General features: G+C 46.4%; 1 protein-coding gene across 2 annotated transcripts in view; it reads right to left on the bottom strand.

Annotated features, from left to right (window-relative positions):
* The window catches only part of LOC137355742 (long-chain fatty acid transport protein 1-like), a 47,494-nt gene that overhangs the window by 6,183 nt on the left and 23,096 nt on the right, over positions 1 to 18,215 (bottom strand). For both annotated transcript variants that reach the window (XM_068021221.1, XM_068021220.1), the window contains exons 5-12: positions 12,915 to 12,984; positions 12,266 to 12,357; positions 7,874 to 7,983; positions 5,992 to 6,201; positions 5,164 to 5,290; positions 3,975 to 4,112; positions 2,856 to 3,020; positions 1,533 to 1,679 (exon numbers count right to left, since the gene is read on the bottom strand). In XM_068021221.1, coding sequence (XP_067877322.1) covers positions 1,533 to 1,679; positions 2,856 to 3,020; positions 3,975 to 4,112; positions 5,164 to 5,290; positions 5,992 to 6,201; positions 7,874 to 7,983; positions 12,266 to 12,357; positions 12,915 to 12,984 — 1,059 coding nt within the window. The remainder of the gene's footprint in view (positions 1 to 1,532; positions 1,680 to 2,855; positions 3,021 to 3,974; positions 4,113 to 5,163; positions 5,291 to 5,991; positions 6,202 to 7,873; positions 7,984 to 12,265; positions 12,358 to 12,914; positions 12,985 to 18,215) is intronic.

The following is an 18,215-nucleotide window of genomic DNA, read 5'->3' as shown; positions in this document are numbered from 1 at the left end:
AGCTGTACAAAACTCTGGTGAGACCGCACCTGGAGTATTGCGTGCAGTTCTGGTCACCGCATTATAGGAAGGATGTGGAAGCTTTGGAAAGGGTGCAGAGGAGATTTACTAGGATGTTGCCTGGTATGGAGGGAAGGTCTTACGAGGAAAGGCTGAGGGACTTGAGGTTGTTTTCGTTGGAGAGAAGGAGGAGGAGAGGTGACTTAATAGAGACATAGAAGATAATCAGAGGGTTAGATAGGGTGGATAGTGAGAGTCTTTTTCCTCGGATGGTGATGGCAAACACGAGGGGACATAGCTTTAAGTTGAGGGGTGATAGATATAGGACAGATGTCAGAGGTAGTTTCTTTACTCAGAGAGTAGGAGGGGCGTGGAACGCCCTGCCTGCAGCAGTAGTAGACTCGCCAACTTTAAGGGCATTTAAGTGGTCATTGGATAGACATATGGATGAAAATGGAATAGTGTAGGTCAGATGGTTTCACAGGTCGGCGCAACATCGAGGGCCGAAGGGCCTGTACTGCGCTGTAATGTTCTAATGTTCTAATTCTAACTGGGACAATGATAGAAGCAGAAGAGGTAGAGTGTCAAACACTGCAGAAAGATGGAGGGGAACAAGGAGGGATAATGAGCTATGATCAGTCACAGAGGATGCCACTCATGATTGTGGTCAGATGATTTCAGTGCTGACATGGGCAGAAGTTTGGACTGAAAGGATTTAAGCATGTATTTTCTGGAGAAATGAGTCGAAAGCAGGGAAGTAATGACAAACTTGAGGATATCAGAGAACAAAGAGCCTATGAATGCATTCAAATAGCAGATAAATGAGGAGGTGTTTAAGATGATTAAAGGATTTGATGGTGACTTGCGATCTATGCTATTTGTTCTGATGGGGAGGATGGCGGGGGGGAGACCAGAATAACCTTAAAATCAGAGCCAGGCCATTCAGGGGTGATGTCAGGAAGCACTTATTCACACAAAGGGTAGCGGAAATCTCTTCCCAAAAAGCTCTTGAGGGCTGGGGATCAACTGAAAATTTCAAACTTGTGTTTGATAGATTTTTGTTAGGTAGGAGTTTTAAGAGTTACAGAACCAAGGTCGGTAGATAAGAGTTAAGATACAGATCAGCCACGATCTAGCTGAATGGTGGAACAGGTGCGAGGGGCTGTTCCCAATTAACCAGCGCATTACCAAACAAAATTAAACTCCAGTCAAGGTCCTCACAATTGCAAGGGCAGAGGCGTGGCCTGTACCCCAGACTTCTACCTTGCCTGCTCTTCAAACAGCTGGGAACTGGCTTGTGTTTAAGCCTTTCTCCCCCCTCTCCTGGAAAGCACTCCTCTGTGTTGCCAAGTTTGGGATTATCAAGGTCTGTCACAAGAGACCTATTCAAGGGGCGAGATGTGTTGCTCTTCCTGGTGAGGCTACAAAATATATAGGCTTTTGTAAAGGCAGAAATGAAAGCGGACATTAATACTCCAGAATCCACAGGACTGACTCCAGGGGTTATCTGCCACATGCAGTTAGCTACGTACTTGTGGTGTCGACAACAGGGAGGATCCGGAGGAACACTGGCCTGGCGTATGGGGGCAACACCTTCAGCAGGTTCTGGTAGAAGAGGTCAGGGTTGATTTTGTTCTCGGGATCAGCTATCGCGGCCATCCCAGCCTTCCCTTCCACACCTAGCAAGAGAACAGAACAGAAACGTCAGTGAAAGAGAAAACGGAAAAAATACTGAGGATGCTGGAAGTCTAAAATCAAAACCGTAAATGCTGGAAACACTCAGCAGGACAGGCATGCATCTGTGGAGAGAGAAACAGTTAAAATTTCAGTTTGGTGACTTCTCGTCAGAACTGGAAAATGCTAGAGATTAATGGTTGTTAAGCAAGTACAGGGATAGGGACACTTTTTTTAAAAAATCATTCACGGGACGTGGCTGTCGCTGGCAAGGCCAGCACTTATTCCCCATCCCTAATTGCTCTGGAGGTGGTGGGGGTGAGACACCTTCTTGAATACAACTGAGTGGATCACTAGGCCATTTCAGAAGGCAGTTAAACATCAAACACATTGCTGTGGGTCTTGAGGGACATAGAGGCCAGCCCGGGTAAGGACGGCAATTTCCAGATGAACCAGATGGGTTTTTACAACTCGAGGTTATTAGCCCAGGCCTCTGGATTACTAGCCCAGTAACATAACCACGATGTTACTGTACCCCTCAAATTACAAGCTGTTCATTGCCAGTATCTTTCAGTTCTAACAAAAGGTCATCAACCCGAAATATTAACACTGTTCCCCTCTCCACAGCTGCTGCCTGACCAGCTGAGTGTATTCCAAATTCCAGAAGGGTTCAGCCAGTTAGTTGCACATCAACAAAATACGGCAGGCAATAGCAAACTTCAAATGAATAACTAGACTAAAACTCTCCTCTTGCTCGCTGCTCTCGTTTTATTGTTCATCAGTGGTGTTCAAAGCTCAGGGATGTGCAGTGAATGAGGGGAGAGTGCTGAATGCTGTTTACCTGAGCAGCAATGTAAATCGTTGCTGAATTCTCAATCAGAATGAGCTGCGCGTTGGAACAAAACCAAAAACATTATTGCAACTGCACGCTAAGTATTGCAGGCCACATATAAAATGTAATTTGCATTCATTTCCATTTATCACAGCTCCAATAACACTCAATCAGAACAAAGCAGCCCGCTTGATTGGCACCCCATCCACCAGCTTAAACATTCACTCCCTCCACCGCACCATAGTTTGCTAAAGCTTGCACGCTGTAGCTTGGGTGCCCTGCTTAAAAGGAAAGTCAACATTTGAGAACAGGTGAGTGTTGCAGCCCGGGGACAGAATGCCCTGCCTACCTGGTACTTCCACCCCATATACTGCCACATCAGTCATGTTCAGGAGGTGACTGAGGCACCCCTCCACTTCCGTGGTCGAAACGTTCTCCCCTCGCCACCGGAAAGTGTCGCCGCTTCTGTCCTTAAAATACATGTAGCCGAGCTCGTCCATAACCAGAACATCACCTGCGGGCGAGGGAAAGGGAAGGAAAAGGGTCACCGGAGTTAAACAGGAATAAGGAAAAATGTAACAATGTGAAAAGCTCAGGTTTTTTCAAGACACTTGGCAGAGAGGCAGGCAAGATAGAAAGATCAAAGGAATGAAGGAACTCCCAATGGGATACAGGAAATCTCAAGAACTTCACAGGCAATGGACTACAGTCACTACTGTTATGTAGGCAAACGCAGCAGCACATTGGGGCACAGCAAGGTCCCCCAAACAGCAAAGTAATTATTCGCATTTTCGTGGGGTTAGTTAAAGGAAACTTGTCGGGGGCGATTTCTGGGAGATTTCACCCATTCTGCTACAAACACCACCATGGGATCTCTTGCACCAATTTGAACAGGAAGGCACTGACTGTCGACCTAGATTTTGTGCTTAAGTCTCTGGAAAGAGCCTTGAATGCACGACCGTCTAACTCAGGAGGCGAGAGTATGATCCACTGAACCAAATGACCTCAGGACGCCCCACAGCATCTCACAGGCAATGCAGTACTTTGGCAGGGTAGACACTGTTGCAATGTAGGAAACACGGAAGCCAAACAGCAATGGGACAGATGACCAGTTAATCTGTTTTAGTGAATATTTAATAAATATTGGGCAGGACACTGGGGAGAACGTCCCTGCTCTTCTAAAGTACTGCCATGGGATCTTTTACTTCCAGCTGAGGGGGGAAGACAGGGCCTCGGTTTAACATCTCTTTCGAAAGACGGCACCTCTGACAGTGCAGCACCAGGAGTGCCAGCCTGGATTTTGTGCTCAAGTCTCTGGAGTGGAACTTGACCCCGCAACCTTCTGACTCAGAGGCGAGTTCTACCAACTGACCCACAGCTGAACACACATCTAGTACAAGAGAACGTGTGTAAAATGTATTGCACTCATTCTTTGTGCCATGTGCTGTACCTTTACAGTAGATAGTACCTGACAGATAGGCGCTGTCTCCTTTCTTAAACACATTGTACGCAATCTTCTTGGTTGTGGCAGACTCATTGGCGTACCCGTCAAACCGGCGAAGAGGGTCCTGCTGGTTTATGTGGCCGACCAGCTGCCCGGGCTCACCTGTTTCACAAAAGGAGGAAATGGTCAAAAATTGGTGAAATCAATCACAGAATCCACACAACCCAGCCCCATGGGATGAAGCAGCAGAGAGCTGTTGCCTGAGCCCAGACTGTGGCAGCCCATCCATGCAGAGCAAGGAATGAAAGAACTTGCATTTACATAGCACCTTTCAGGACCTCAGGATGTTCCAAAGTGCTTTACAGCCAATTAACTGCTTTTGGAAGTCTTGTCACTTTCTCTTCCAGGTCTCTTTCTAGTTTCACCTCTGCCAATGTTATGGAAATTCAGATGAAGAAGACAGCATCTGAAAGGAGGTAAAGCAGGAATGTTGTGTCCTAGTTTGAAGGGGAAGCTTGCTGCAATAACAACTCTGTGCAGTATAGCCAGGAGGATCCAAACCCAGACAGCCACTGTATAAATTGGAAAACACAGCCACAGCTTCTGTGCACATGCCTTATGCGTGGATCTAAACAGCAAAAGCCTGCGAGGAAGTACGTGGTATATGTAAAGTAGACTTCAGCATTTGCAGGAGAAGGCTGGGCATGATGTGGAATGGAATCTGTTCAGATACAAACACTGTGGTTCGGCTGCAATGTCTTGAATGGTAAGAAACACAGGATGCAATTTTGCTTTACTCCAGTAGATGGTGACAAGTTCACATGAAAGTGAAACAGCCTCATCAGTACATTGCACTGGTCCCTGGTTCGAGTTCAGTTGATGGAAAAATGATCCCACGTTGCCCATAACTGAACCTGCAGGGTAGATCTTGTGATGCAAGTTAATACCCTCACTGGAAGGAGCTATCACGACAGCTGCTGTAGGAAGTGGCAATAACCCTCATGCACCTTAGCGGCAGAGGAGAGGTTTGCATTGTACCTCGCGGTGCTGTATCTGCCTGGAGAGTACACTGGATGGGGTTCATGGGGGTGGTGGAGGCACTGGTGTAAAACAACCAACCATCTACACTGGAAACAGCAGCAAGGCCTTATTCTAAGCAGAGAATCTCCCCGAGATGTATTAGCATGCGACAGCCGAGGTTCTTGACAATTACCTGGTTTACAGGGGATGCAGAGACCACTGGGATCACGGATAAGCTCGAGGGTATCTTCATTAACCTTCAACAAACGGATAGGGTACACGTGGGGCAAGATCCGACTGTTGAACCCACAGGCCCCTACCTACAGAGGCAAGTGCAGGTAGCATTTCGATTAGGTACTGAACTGACTTAACAGTTAAATATGCAGCAATATACCGACATCACATCATCGCCAGTTGAGCCTCTTTTGCTGCCCTATTTTCTAAATTACCCAGAGAAGTGTAGTTTTCTTCCGATTTTAAGATTTTTTTTAAAAGCGTGAATATTGACACCACTCTGTCAGCAAATGAGTTGGAGCTGGACAGGGACAGGACTTATGCTTTGAATTTAGAGTCTCTGATCTCATTACTGAAACTACAGCAAAAGGAGTCTCCCGAGTACAGCAGAGTATTCCTCCAGCAAAATACAGTGAGTGGAGGATAGTTGAATACAAATTGTGTTCGTAAAAATCCATTCCAGCCACTTAAGCAGTTTGGACTCCAAGCATGATTGACCGGGGTAGGGGGACATTACCCAATCGTCTCCATCCTGGCGGGGGACGTGGGATCACGATATGCAGCCAATCTCTTTTGAGGATGGGGGCTGAAAGTTACTATTTATCAAGTTGTAGTGAGTCGCTGCTATGAAATGGAACACTTCCTACTTCTTTCCTCCAAATTCGGGCAGTCCAAACAGTTGAAAAAAGGCTCCCGTTTTCTTTCTGCTTGGCTGGTGAGCGCATGGGCTCATCGACTGGCCAAGGAGTTCCCAGAGTGAGGTGGGGTAAAGCGGCTCAGTACCCACCTTGCCATCGAGGTTGGCGATGGCACAGTTGCACTCGGTGGCCCCGTAGAACTCTGCCATCTGCTTGATGTGGAAGCGATTGGTGAAGGACTCCCAGACGGAGGGTCTCAATCCATTACCTATGGCCATGCGGACACGGTGCTGAGACTCGGCATGGCGGACCGGCTGGTTGAGGAGGTAGCGGCAGATCTCCCCGATGTACTGAACAATCTGAAGGGCAAGCGTCACACGTTACATTTAGACAGAGAGGCTAGTGGCAAGGGGGCTGGAATACAAAGGGATGGAAGTTAGGTTACAGTTATATAAGCCTCCGGCTAGCCCTCCATGTGGAGTATTGTGTTCAGTATGGGCACCACACCCAGGTAGGATACACTGGCCTAGGTGGAAGTGCAACGCAGATTCGCCAGAATGAAACCAGGTTGAAAAGGGTTAAATTAGGACCGGTTGCATAAACTGGCCTGTAATCCCTTGACTATAGAAGATTAAGGGGTGATCTAATCAAGGCGTTTAAGATGATTGAAGGATTTGATAGGGTAGACATAGAGAAACTATTTCCTCTGGTGGGGGGAGTCCAGAACAAGGGGGAATATCCTTAAAATCTGAGCTAGGCTGTTCAGCGGTGATGTCAGGAAGCACTTATGCACATAAAGCGTCGTGGAAATCTGGAACTCTCTCCCCCAAAATGCTGTTGAGGCTGGGCAGGGTGGTGGGGGGTCAAACTGAAAATGTTGAAACTGAGGAGGATAGATTTTTGTTGGTTAAGGGTATTGGGTGTGGAACCAAGGTGGGTAGAATGAGTTGATACAGACCAGCCATTATCTAACTGAATGGTGGAACAGGCTCAAGGGACTGAATCGCCTCCTCCCATTGCCTTTGAGCAAGAATACACTTGCCCACTTTATTTTTTGCCTTTGTGATTCACCCGGTGTCATTAATGTTCTGTGGTGAGCTTACGGATGCCAGCATCACTGGTGGCAGGAGTGCTACTGCTAGCCTCTGTGTTGCAGGAGTTTTGCCACTGCTGCTTGTATGGACTGTTGTAAATCTCTAACCAATGATAGCAGCTTTATTCTGAGACTCAATCTCTCAGCTCGGGCACTATGAGGGGTTACTTGGGTTGGACTACGCGAGGAGCTGTACCTCAGAATTAGCAACAGCAGGAAAGAAGGCGAGAAAACCTAAAATATCGGATTAAAAACAGAAAGTGCTGGAAGTAGTCAGCAGGTCTGGCAGCATCGGTGGAGAGAGAGAAAGAGTTAACATTTCAGGTCTGTGACCTTTCATCAGAACTCATATATTGGATGTTTGATTCGATGGCAGCAAGTAATTTAGCCTCAGCCCAATGCAATGACAACGCTGAGTTCAGCTTGCTGAGGTTAGTGAATTGTACAGAATGGCCAAACTATCCTGTTCGTTCTTCCACCCTATTTGGAGAGTCCAGAACTAGGGGGTATAGTCTCAGGATAAGGGGTCAGCTATTCAGGACTGAGATGAAGGGGAATTTCTTAATTGAGGGTTGTGAATCTTTAGAATTCACTACCTGAGGGCTGTGGATGCTCTGTCATTTATTATATTCAAGACTGAGATTGATAGATTAGAGAGCACAATGGGAATCAAGAGATATGGAGATCAGGTAGGAACGTGGAGTTGAGGGAGATCAGCTATGATCTTATTGAAAGGCAGAGCAGACTTGAGGGTTCTTATGCCCTACTCCTGTGCCTATTTCATATGCTCTTATTTAAAGCGCTGGCTCAGCGCAGTCCTGCTGCTGTGGGCATTGTTAGCAAACAGGCAGGAAACCCCCAAAGAGGGCGAGGAGGAGATGCGAATGCTGGGCAGGAAGCCCCAGTAAGTCAGCAGAATGAGGCTGGTAAACACTGACCGTGCAGTTGTACTTCACGCAATCGTCCCAGAATCGGCTGGCTGAGAACTTCTTTTTGATCACGACAGTCAGGCCATGCAGCAGGCACTGTCCCACTCCAACTATATTGCCTGTCGACAGAACGGAGACACAAAGTTAAAGAGTAGATCTCGTGGCACGGGCACAAAATGTACTCTGGGTGGGGGACTTCAATGTCCATCACCAAGAGCGGCTCGGTAGCACCACAACTGACCGAGCTGGCCGAGTCCTAAAGAACATAGCTGCTAGACTGGGTCTGCAGCAGGTGGTGGGGGAACCAACACGAGGGAAAAACATAGTTGACCGTGTCCTCACCAATCTGCCTGTCGCAGATGCTTCTGTCCATGACATTATTGGTAGGAGTGACCACCGCACAGTCCTTGTAGAGACGAAGTCCCGCCTTCACATTGAGGATACCGTCCATCGTGTTGTGTGGCACTATCACCGTGCTAAATGGGATAGATTTCGAACAGATCGAGTAATGCAAAACTGGGCATTAATGAGGCGCTGTGGGCCATCAGCAGCAGCAGAATTGTACTCAAACACAATCTGTAACCTCATGGCCAGGCATATCTCCCACTCTACCATTACCATCAAGCCAGGAAACCAACCCTGGTTCAATGAAGAGTGCAAGAGGGCATGCCAGGAGCAGCACCAGGCATACCTCAAAATGAGGTGTCAACCTGGTGAAACTACAACTCAGGACTACTTGCATGCCAAACTGCACAAGCAGCATGCAATAGACAGAGCTAAGCAATCCCATAACCAACGCATCAGATCTAAGCTCTGCAGTCCTGCCACAGCCAGTCATGAATGGTGGTGGACAGTTAAACAACTAAATGGAGGAGGTGGCTCCACAAATATCCCCATCCTCAATGATGGGGGAGCCCAGCACATCAGTGCGAAAGATAAGGCAGAAGCATTTGCAACAATCTTCAGCCAGGTTAATGATCCATCTCCGCCTCCTCCTGAAGTCCCCAGCATTACAGATACCAGACTTCAGCCAATTCGATTCACTCCGCGTGATATCAAGAAACGACTGAAGGCATTGGATACTGCAAAGGCTATGGGTCCTGACAATATTTCGGCAATAGTACTGAAGACCTGTGCTCCAGAACCTGCCGCACCCCTAGCCAAGCTGTTCCAGTATAGCTACAACACTGGCATCTACCCTGCAATGTGGAAAATTGCCCAGGTATGTCCTAACACAAAAAGCAGGACCAGTCCAACCCGGCCAATTACCACCCCATCAGTCTACTCTCAATCATCAGTAAAGTGATGGAAGGTGTCATCAAGCAGCACTTGCTTAGCAATAACCTGCTCACTGACACTCAGTTTGGGCTCTGCCAGGGCCACTCAGCTCCTGACCTCATTACAGCCTTGGTTCAAACATGGACAAAAGAGCTGAACTCAAGAGGTGAGGTGAGAGTGACTGCCCTTGACATCAAGACAGCATTTGACAGAGTATGGCATCAAGGAGCCCTGGCAAAACTGAGGTCAATGGAAATCAGGGGGAAAACTCTCTGCTGGTTGGAGTCATACCTAGTGCAAAGGAAGATGGCTGTGGTTGTTGGAGGTCAATCATCTGAGCTCCAGGACATCATTGCAGGAGTTCCTCAGGGTAGTGTCCTAGGCCCAACCATCTTCAGCTGCTTCATCAATGACCTTCCTTCAATCATAAGGTCAGAAGTGGGGATGTTCGCTGATGATTGCACAATGTTCAGCACCATTCGCGACTCCTCAAATACTGAAACATACCGTGTAGAAATGCAGCAAGACCTGGACAATATCCAGGCTTGGGCTGATAAGTGGCAAGTAACATTTGCGCCACACAAGTGCCAGGCAATGACCATCTCCAACAAGAGAGAATCTAACCATCTCCCCATGACATTCAATGGCATTACCATCGCTGAATCCCCCACTATCAACATCCTAGGGGCTACCATTGACCAGAAACTGAACTGGAGTAGCCATATAAATACCATGGCTACAAAAGCAGGTCAGAGGCTAGGAATCTTGTGGTGAGTAACTCACCTCCTGACTCCCCAAAGCCTGTCCACCATCTACAAGGCACAAGTCAGGAGTGTGATGGAATACTCTCCACTTGCCTGGATGGGTGCAGCTCCAACAACACTCAAGAGGTTCGACACCATCCGGACTAAGAAGCTTGCTTGATCGTCACACCATGCACAAACATTCACTCCCTCCACCACCGACGCACAGTGGCAGCAGTGTGTACCATCTACAAGATGTACTGCAGCAACGCACCAAGGCTCCTTAGACAGCACCTTCCAAACCCGCGACCTCTACCACCTCGAAGGACAAGAGCAGCAGATGCATGGGAACACCACCTGCAAGTTACCGTCCAAGTCACACACCATCCTGACTTGGAACTATATCGCCCTTACTTCACTGTCGCTGGGTCAAAATCCTAGAACTCCCTTCCTAACAGCACTCTGGGTGTACCTACCTCATATGGACTGCAGCGGTTCAAGAAGACAGCTCACCACCACCTTCTCAAGGGCAATTAGGGATGGGCAATAAATGCTGGCATAGCCAGCAACACCCACATCCCATGAATGAATTTAAAAAAAAACTACCTACAAGTCAGCAACAGACAGACATAGACAAGATTACAGATCGAGTGTGATCATTACCCACAAGGGCACAACATGCTTGACTGATGACAAACTCCAGTGAGGAAGCCAATGCACTTTTCTCTTTTGCTGTCAATGTTTTGGGGCTGTTTCCTACCCTTTCAATTAAAGCCCTCTTTATCTCTGTAACCTCCCCAGCCCTACAACTCTCCACGACTTCTGCGTCACTCCAATTCTGGCCTTTTACACATACCCAATTTTCATCGCTCCACCATTGGCGGACGTGCCTTCATGTGCAGAGGCCCTAAGGTCTGGAATTTCCTCCTTACATTTCTCTGCCTCGCTCCTCCTTAAAACCAACCTCTGACCCATCTGTCCTGAGAGCTCACATGCCTTGGTGTCAAAGTTTGTTTGATTACGCTCTTGTGAAGTGCCTTGGGACATTTTACTATGTTAAAAACACTATATAAATGCAAGTTGTTGTTATTCACTCATATAGGTCACGTGATTTGCCATGCACTCCTATTGATAATTATAAGCAAATGATTTTTAACACAAGTTCCTTACCTCTTTCTCAAAACATAATTTTAATTAAAAATAGACATCACAAGAGGATTACACGGGAGCTCAAACTCAATGAATCATTAGTCTCTTGACTCTCTACAGACAATGACAGACTTGCTGATGATTTACACCCACATTCTGCTTTTATTCCAGGTTGCAGAATTCACAGATACTATTTTTATGTCTACACCGGAACTTAAGTGATAGCAGCTACAATTCCTCGCAGGCGAGATGTAATCACATTCAACATGGCTTAAACAGGCTAGCAAAGAGCACACAGACTGTAGGAAGATTCACAGCTGCAGTGTAGCACCTGTCCCTGTTACAAGAGTTAATGAATTGTGAAGTGATCTCTCTCATGTGGTAACATTTGACATGTCAGCACTAAAAGAGGGGAGAATCTGAGGTAGCTGGACATGAAGCTGTATGCTAAAGGAGGTCAACATCTCAACTTCATGAACAATGCCCAGGTGTATACTTGAATATATTTCAAATCAAGAATTCAAAGCCCTCCAGGACTGAGCAACATAGAAAATAACAGGCAAAATAAGCAGGAATTCTAAAGAGAGAGACAGGAAGTGGCAAAGTAATGAACACAAGACAGCCCTTGGTGTTTCTTCTGGCCTGTCCTAGATGAGAAATTTCACACAAACATTTACTGCACAGAAGGAGGCCATTTATCATTTTCATAAGCTACTCGCCAACACCACTCAATAACACAAGATGCCAGCCATGGCTCAGCACGCTTGTTTCTGAATCAGGTGGTCACGGGCTCATACCCCAATCCAGAGACTTGAGCACACAATCTAAACAGACAATCCAGTGCAGTGTGAGGGAGCCACGCAGTGTCGGAGGTGCTGTCTTTCAGTTGAGATGTCAAACTGAGACAGAGAGCAGGTTCACTCTGCTAGCTGCGAGAAATTGGATAGGTGGGAATGATCGATAAAAAAAAAGGGGGAGCTCTTCTGTCCTTAAGGTGACTTTCCTTCCTCAGCACCGAACCTTCAATTGCTGATTCCATCTGTTGGGTTAATCAAGCTTGGAATCTGCTTTGGGGATTGGGTATAGTGGGATGGGGTGGGGGGAGTGAAAGGCACGATGTAACGGAGCATTAACTCACTACGTTTAATCATTCCACAACTTAACTGTCACGATAATTAATAGCGCAAATGGGCAAAACCGTGAAACCAGGAAGGTTAATGTGACTTGTTACCTGCCGAATGATACAGTGGCAAGCAGTCATAAATAATGTCATCGTGCCTCATTCGGAATCCATAATAAGCAAAAGCAGCCATCCTATAGTACCTGTAAGCAAGGACACAGGGTAAGTAACGAGGAGGGTGGAGGGGGAAAAGGCAGAGCTTTATATCACACAGAGCAGTAAGTATGTCTACACTGTGTGGCTAACCCAATTTAACCCAAGCTCTGCTGTATGGGTTTGTCCTTCACTTCGCCATGTACTAAAAACCTGCACAAAGATGCAAATTACTGTCTCGGTGATTAACGGGTTTTTCATTGTTGCTGATCATTGGCCACTTTCTGTGCCGTTTTGTTCATTCGGTCCCTCATGCTGGCTTTTTTAAAGCAGCAAACCAATTAATCCCACTTCCCCTGCTCTTTCCCCACAGCCCTACCAATTTTTCCCTTTTAAGTTTTTATCCAATTCACTTTTGAAAGTTACTTCTGAAACTGCTTCCACCAGCCTTTTAGGCAGTGCTTTCCTGGTCATAACTCATTACCTAAAAAAATGTATCTATCTGCCTCTGTGGCCCTTTCTTCAACACGGTCAGAGCAAAATCTTTGAAACATCACAGCAAATGTAGACACGGGCCTTTGCTCTGCCACCCAGTCGTGGTACCTACCTGCTGTGCACAACAATGGCAGCTTTGGGCATACCCGTAGTGCCAGATGTATAGATGTAAAACAGGCGATCTACAAAGACAAGAGAGAAATCAGGTTCAGTGCATTTGTGTCCATTCAAAATTTCCAGTATACACTGAGCTTTTCCCTCCTCATCTTCCTATAATTTGAATTATATGACAATTATGGCATCTGTTGGAATAATTCCGAAACAGGAAATACAATTGCCCCTTTTCTCGCAGGCCCCAGCTCTTAACAATTACACAGAAGAATAGACAGTTCGAGCTGCTCTAGACAATTCAAAATCAAACATTAGCCCAAAGTGGAATTGGTCTTTCAAAGCTAAAGAACCAGTAAAAGAAACTGCATTAAATTGAACAAAAACTACATAGAATCATAGAGTTATACAGCACAGAAATAGACTACTCGGCCCATTGTGTCCGTGCCGGCCATCATGCACCTATCTATTCTAATCCCATTTTCTAGCACTTGGCCCGTAGCCTTGTATGCTATGGCGTTTCTTAAATGTTGTGAGGGTTCCTGCCTCTACCACCCCTTCAGACAGTGTGTTCCAGATTCCAACCATCCTCTGGGTGAAATTTTTTTCCCTCAAATCCCCTCTAAACCTCCTGCCCATTACCTTAAATCTATGCCCCCTGGTTATTGACACCTCCACTAAGGGAAAAAATTTCATCCTATCTACCCTATCTTTGCCCCTCATAATCTTGTTTACCTCAATCAGGTCCCCCCTCAGCCTTCTCTGCTCAAAGAAAAACAACTCTAGCCTATACAGTCTCTCTTCATAGTTGAAATGCTCCAGCCCAGGCAACATCCTGGTGAATCTCCTCTGCACCCTTTCCAATGCAATCACATCCTTCCTATAGTGTGGTGCCCAGAACTGTACACAGTACTCCAGCTGTGGCCTAACTAGCGTTTTATACAGCTTCATCATAACCTCCTTGCTCTTATATTCTATGCCTCGGTTAATAAAGGCAAGTATCCCATATGCGTTCTTAACCACCTTATCTACCTGTGCTGCTGCCTTCAGTGATCTATGGACAAGTACACCAAGGTCCCTCTGACCCTCTGTACTTCCTAGGGTCCTACCATCCATTGTATATTCCCTTGCCTTGTTCGTCCTCCCAAAATGCATCATCTCACACTTCTCAGGATTAAATTCCACTTGCCACTGCTCTGCCCATCTTACCAGCCCATCTCTATCGCCTTGTAATTTAAGGCTTTCCTCCTCATTATTTACGACACTACCAATTTTCGTGTCATCTGAGAACTTACTAATCATAACCTCCTATGTTCACATCTAAATCATTAATATACACTACAAACAGCAAGGGCCCCAGCACTGATCCCTGCGGTACACCACTGATCACAGGCTTCCAATTGCAAAAACAACCTTCGATCATCACCCTCTGCCTCCTGCTACTAAGCCAATTTTGGATCCAATTTGCCATATTGCTCTGGATCCCATGGGCTCTGACCTTCTTAACCAATCTTCCCTGCGGGACCTTATCAAAAGCCTTACTGAAGTCCATGTATATTACATCAACTACTTTACCCTCATTTACACACCTAGTCACCTCCTCGAAAAATTCAATCAAATTTGTTAGACATGATCTCCCCCTGACACAGCCATGCTGACTATCCTTGATTAATCCCTGCCTCTCCAAGTGGAGATTAATCCTGTCCCTCAGAATTTTTTCCAATAGTTTCCCTACCACTGATGTTAGACTCACTGGCCTGTAATTACATGGTTTATCCCCACTACCCTTCTTGAATAATGGTACTACAGTCACTGTCCTCCAGTCCTCTGGCACCTCTCCTATGGCCAGAGAGGATTTGAAAATTTGCGTCAGAGCCCCTGCTATCTCCTCCCTTGCCTCACATAACAGCCTAGGATACATCTCATCTGGGCCTGGGGATTTATCCACTTTTAAGCCCACTAAAACATGTTTTCTAAATCTATAATATGCCATTAGTCTTCAGATTACATATATTTTATTGTACACAATGCATTTGATCTTCTCCTGTCTTCAGGTTTCACAGATTTAGTAGAGATGAACAGAAGTTTAAATAAATATCACATGTTTGCTGTTTCTAGGATCCAGAGATCCTTGACCGTATTTAGTCAGTGTTACTTACAAGGGAGGAAAGAAAACCAGTTCCTGACTCTCAGACCCAAGCACAAGAGCAGCAATTAATCCTTCAAATATACAAACTCTCACTGCTGCAACACCCAAGCAGATGGCATTGCATTAAATAGGAATCAATGCAGCATTAAGTGGCCCTTGGACACCTGTTCATGTGCTTATCTCACACACTAGAGAGGAGACGCACTGTCACAGTGTCAAGGAGAGGTGATTGGATGGCAGTGTGGCAGAGAGGTGTGAGGGACAGACGAGCCCCTCCACTGGCTGGTCATTAGGAAACTGTGTGTGTCACAAGAGTTGCTGTTGACAGTGTGGGAGGTAACATGATGCAATTTTCACCCCTCTACCCCTGCTCGTCCAGCCCAGCTTGCTGGGGTATGGGGGAGAGAAAGCAATCCAGTGAGATACTTGGCTTACACCTGCTTCACAGCTGGAAGTGGCAGAACTGGGGAGGGAAACGGGAGGGGGGTGGTGGGGGGAGGGTGGTCGTGATGATCAGCTGGAAGGAAAAGTGGTACCGATGCCCATGTTCAGCCGCATCTAAATGGAAACCTGATCCCTGCAGTTACTGAAACACTGTACTTCTGCCAGAGTGGAACCTCACGCCGTTCAATGAATACATCAGCCACTCAACAGTAGAGCTGCAGATGTTTACAGCAGAGTAAAAAGTAGTTTGGCTCAGTGTCTGTAGCAGCAATTTGCTACAGTAATCCAAAACTAATGCCACTGCCCTGCGCTCTCCCAACAGTCCTGTATACTCCTCAGTTTCAAATATTTATCGAATTTTCTCTTTTTGGATCCGATGGTCTCTGCCTCAAGCACACCCTGCGGCAAATTAATTCCGCGCTCCCAACAGCCCTTTGTATAATGGAAGTTCACCTAATCCTGCTTGCTAATCTCCTGGTGACAATTTTAAATTGATGTCTCCTGGGCACCGTCTATCCAACAAAAGGAAACAATCTTTCACTATTCACCAAATTAAACTCTTCATAAACATTTTTAAAAACTTCTTAAATCTTCGCTCATGTTCCATGTATGTAATCCCAGCATCTCAATTCTTTCCCCACGACTGCAGTTTCCCATCCCTGGAATCAGCCCAGTGAAGCTCCCTTTACAATAGAATGAAAGAAACACTTGCATTTATATAGCGCCTTTTATGACAACTGGACGTCAAGGAAGTACTTTTGAGGTGTAGTCATTGTTGTAACAAACGCAGTAGCTGATGTGCACACAGCAAGCTCCCGCAAACAGCAATCTGATAACGATCAGATATCTGTTTGTTTGTGATGTTGATTGAGGGATAAATATCGGCCAGGACGCCAGGGATAACTCCCCTGCTGCTCTTCAAAATAGTGCCAGAGATCTTTTACATCCACCGGAGCAAGCATACAGCGCCTCTGTTTAATGTCTCATTCGAAAGACAGCTCCTCCAACAGTGCACCACTCCCACAGCGCTGCACTGGAGCTTCAGCCTTGATTTTTGTTCTCAAGCCCTGGAGTGGGACTTCAACCCAGAACCATGTGTCTCAGAGGCCAGAGTGCTACCAACTTAGCCATGGCTGACTTGGACATTCTTGATGTCAGGAAGCACTCCTTCACACAACGGGCTGTGGAAATCTGGAACTCTCTCCCCAAAATGCTGCTGAGGTTTGTGGGGTGGGGGAGGGGTCAAATGAAAATTTTGAAACTAAGATTAATAGATTTTTATTTATTTAGAGATACAGCACTGAAACAGGCCCTTCGGCCCACCGAGTCTGTGCCGACCAACAACCACCCATTGATACTAACCCTACAGTAATCCCATATTCCCTGCCACCTACCTACACGAGGGGCAATTTACAACGGCCAATGTACCCATCACCTGCAAGTCTTTGGCTGTGGGAGGAAACCGGAGCACCCGGCGAAAACCCACGCGGTCACAGGGAGAACTTGCAAATTCCACACAGACAGTACCCAGAATCGAACCCGGGTCCCTGGAGCTGTGAGGCTGCGGTGCTAACCACTGCGCCACTGTGCCACCCACAGTGTTGGGAATTTTATCAAGGCGGGCAGATGGAGTCAAGGTACAGATTAGCCATGACCAAAACTGCACAGTGGAACAGGCACGAGGGGCTGAATGGCTTCCTCTTGTTCCTAGAAAACCAGTGTTAGGCCAAAACTGTGGTCAGCTTCAGGCCTTTTAGGGAACAAGCGGTCCTTAAGTTTCAAAGAAATCCCATCCTCAGGTGTCAAAATTGCCGAACTCTCACGTATGGAACATTTTACTAAAGTTCCTGGGCTTGAGCTCAAGCGATCTGCTGTGCATCCACCCCGAATGGACCTGAACTTCATTTCAGTTAGGGAGAAAAACATAACTCAGTCTGCTTTCAAGAATCCAATTGTTAGCTGACTAATTTAAGAGCAGCTATTTTTAAGCCATATGACATCTGGTGCCGTGATAAATGACACCATGAAATTTCCCAAGCAACGTCTGCATGAAAAGAGTTTAACTTTTTAGCTCCGGCTCAGTTTGTTGACTGTTGCATGAACAATTAATTTCCCCTGGGCACTGCGACCGCCCCACACCACTAGAAACATAGAAAACGTACAGCACAGAAGGAGGCTATTTGTCCAATACCAAAGATTGCCTTATTTAAGGGACATCCCAATAAGGATGGCACAAAGGGTTCTTAAAAGGTTAACGAAAAAGTAGATTATTCCTCATTGAAGAAAGGGACAGAATTTCTGTGCACATTATTAGGTTCGGACAATGCTCTCGTTTACTTCAGGCTAGGGTGGATGCTGAGGGTGGCAGGCAGGGTGAGGTTTAGTCCAAGGAATCCCTTGTTCTTTGCCTCAGTTTTGAAATCTCTCAAGTGGAGCAAAGGTTACAGTTCCCCAACAATAGGAAGTAGGTGAAAGGTTGCATTCTGAGCTGGTGCCTGTCATCCTTGCTTATGTGAATTGGCATTTATGGTTGTGACTCGTGGGCAAAACACACTCAAGAGTGCGATAAGGCTTGATGAGTATACATGCTGCTGAGCAAACAGTCCAAGTGAAAAAAACAAGCAAAGGGCAATTTCCTGACATCTCTCAAGAGTCCTGATTGTTTCGGGTAAATTTAGAAGCCTAAATAAAAGGAACACATACACAGACCGC

This window comes from Heterodontus francisci, chromosome 43 (assembly GCF_036365525.1).
Source record: "Heterodontus francisci isolate sHetFra1 chromosome 43, sHetFra1.hap1, whole genome shotgun sequence".
Taxonomy (NCBI): domain Eukaryota; kingdom Metazoa; phylum Chordata; class Chondrichthyes; order Heterodontiformes; family Heterodontidae; genus Heterodontus; species Heterodontus francisci.
The sequence above is the reverse complement of the archived record's forward strand: the minus strand, read 5'-3'. Positions and strand labels throughout refer to the sequence as shown.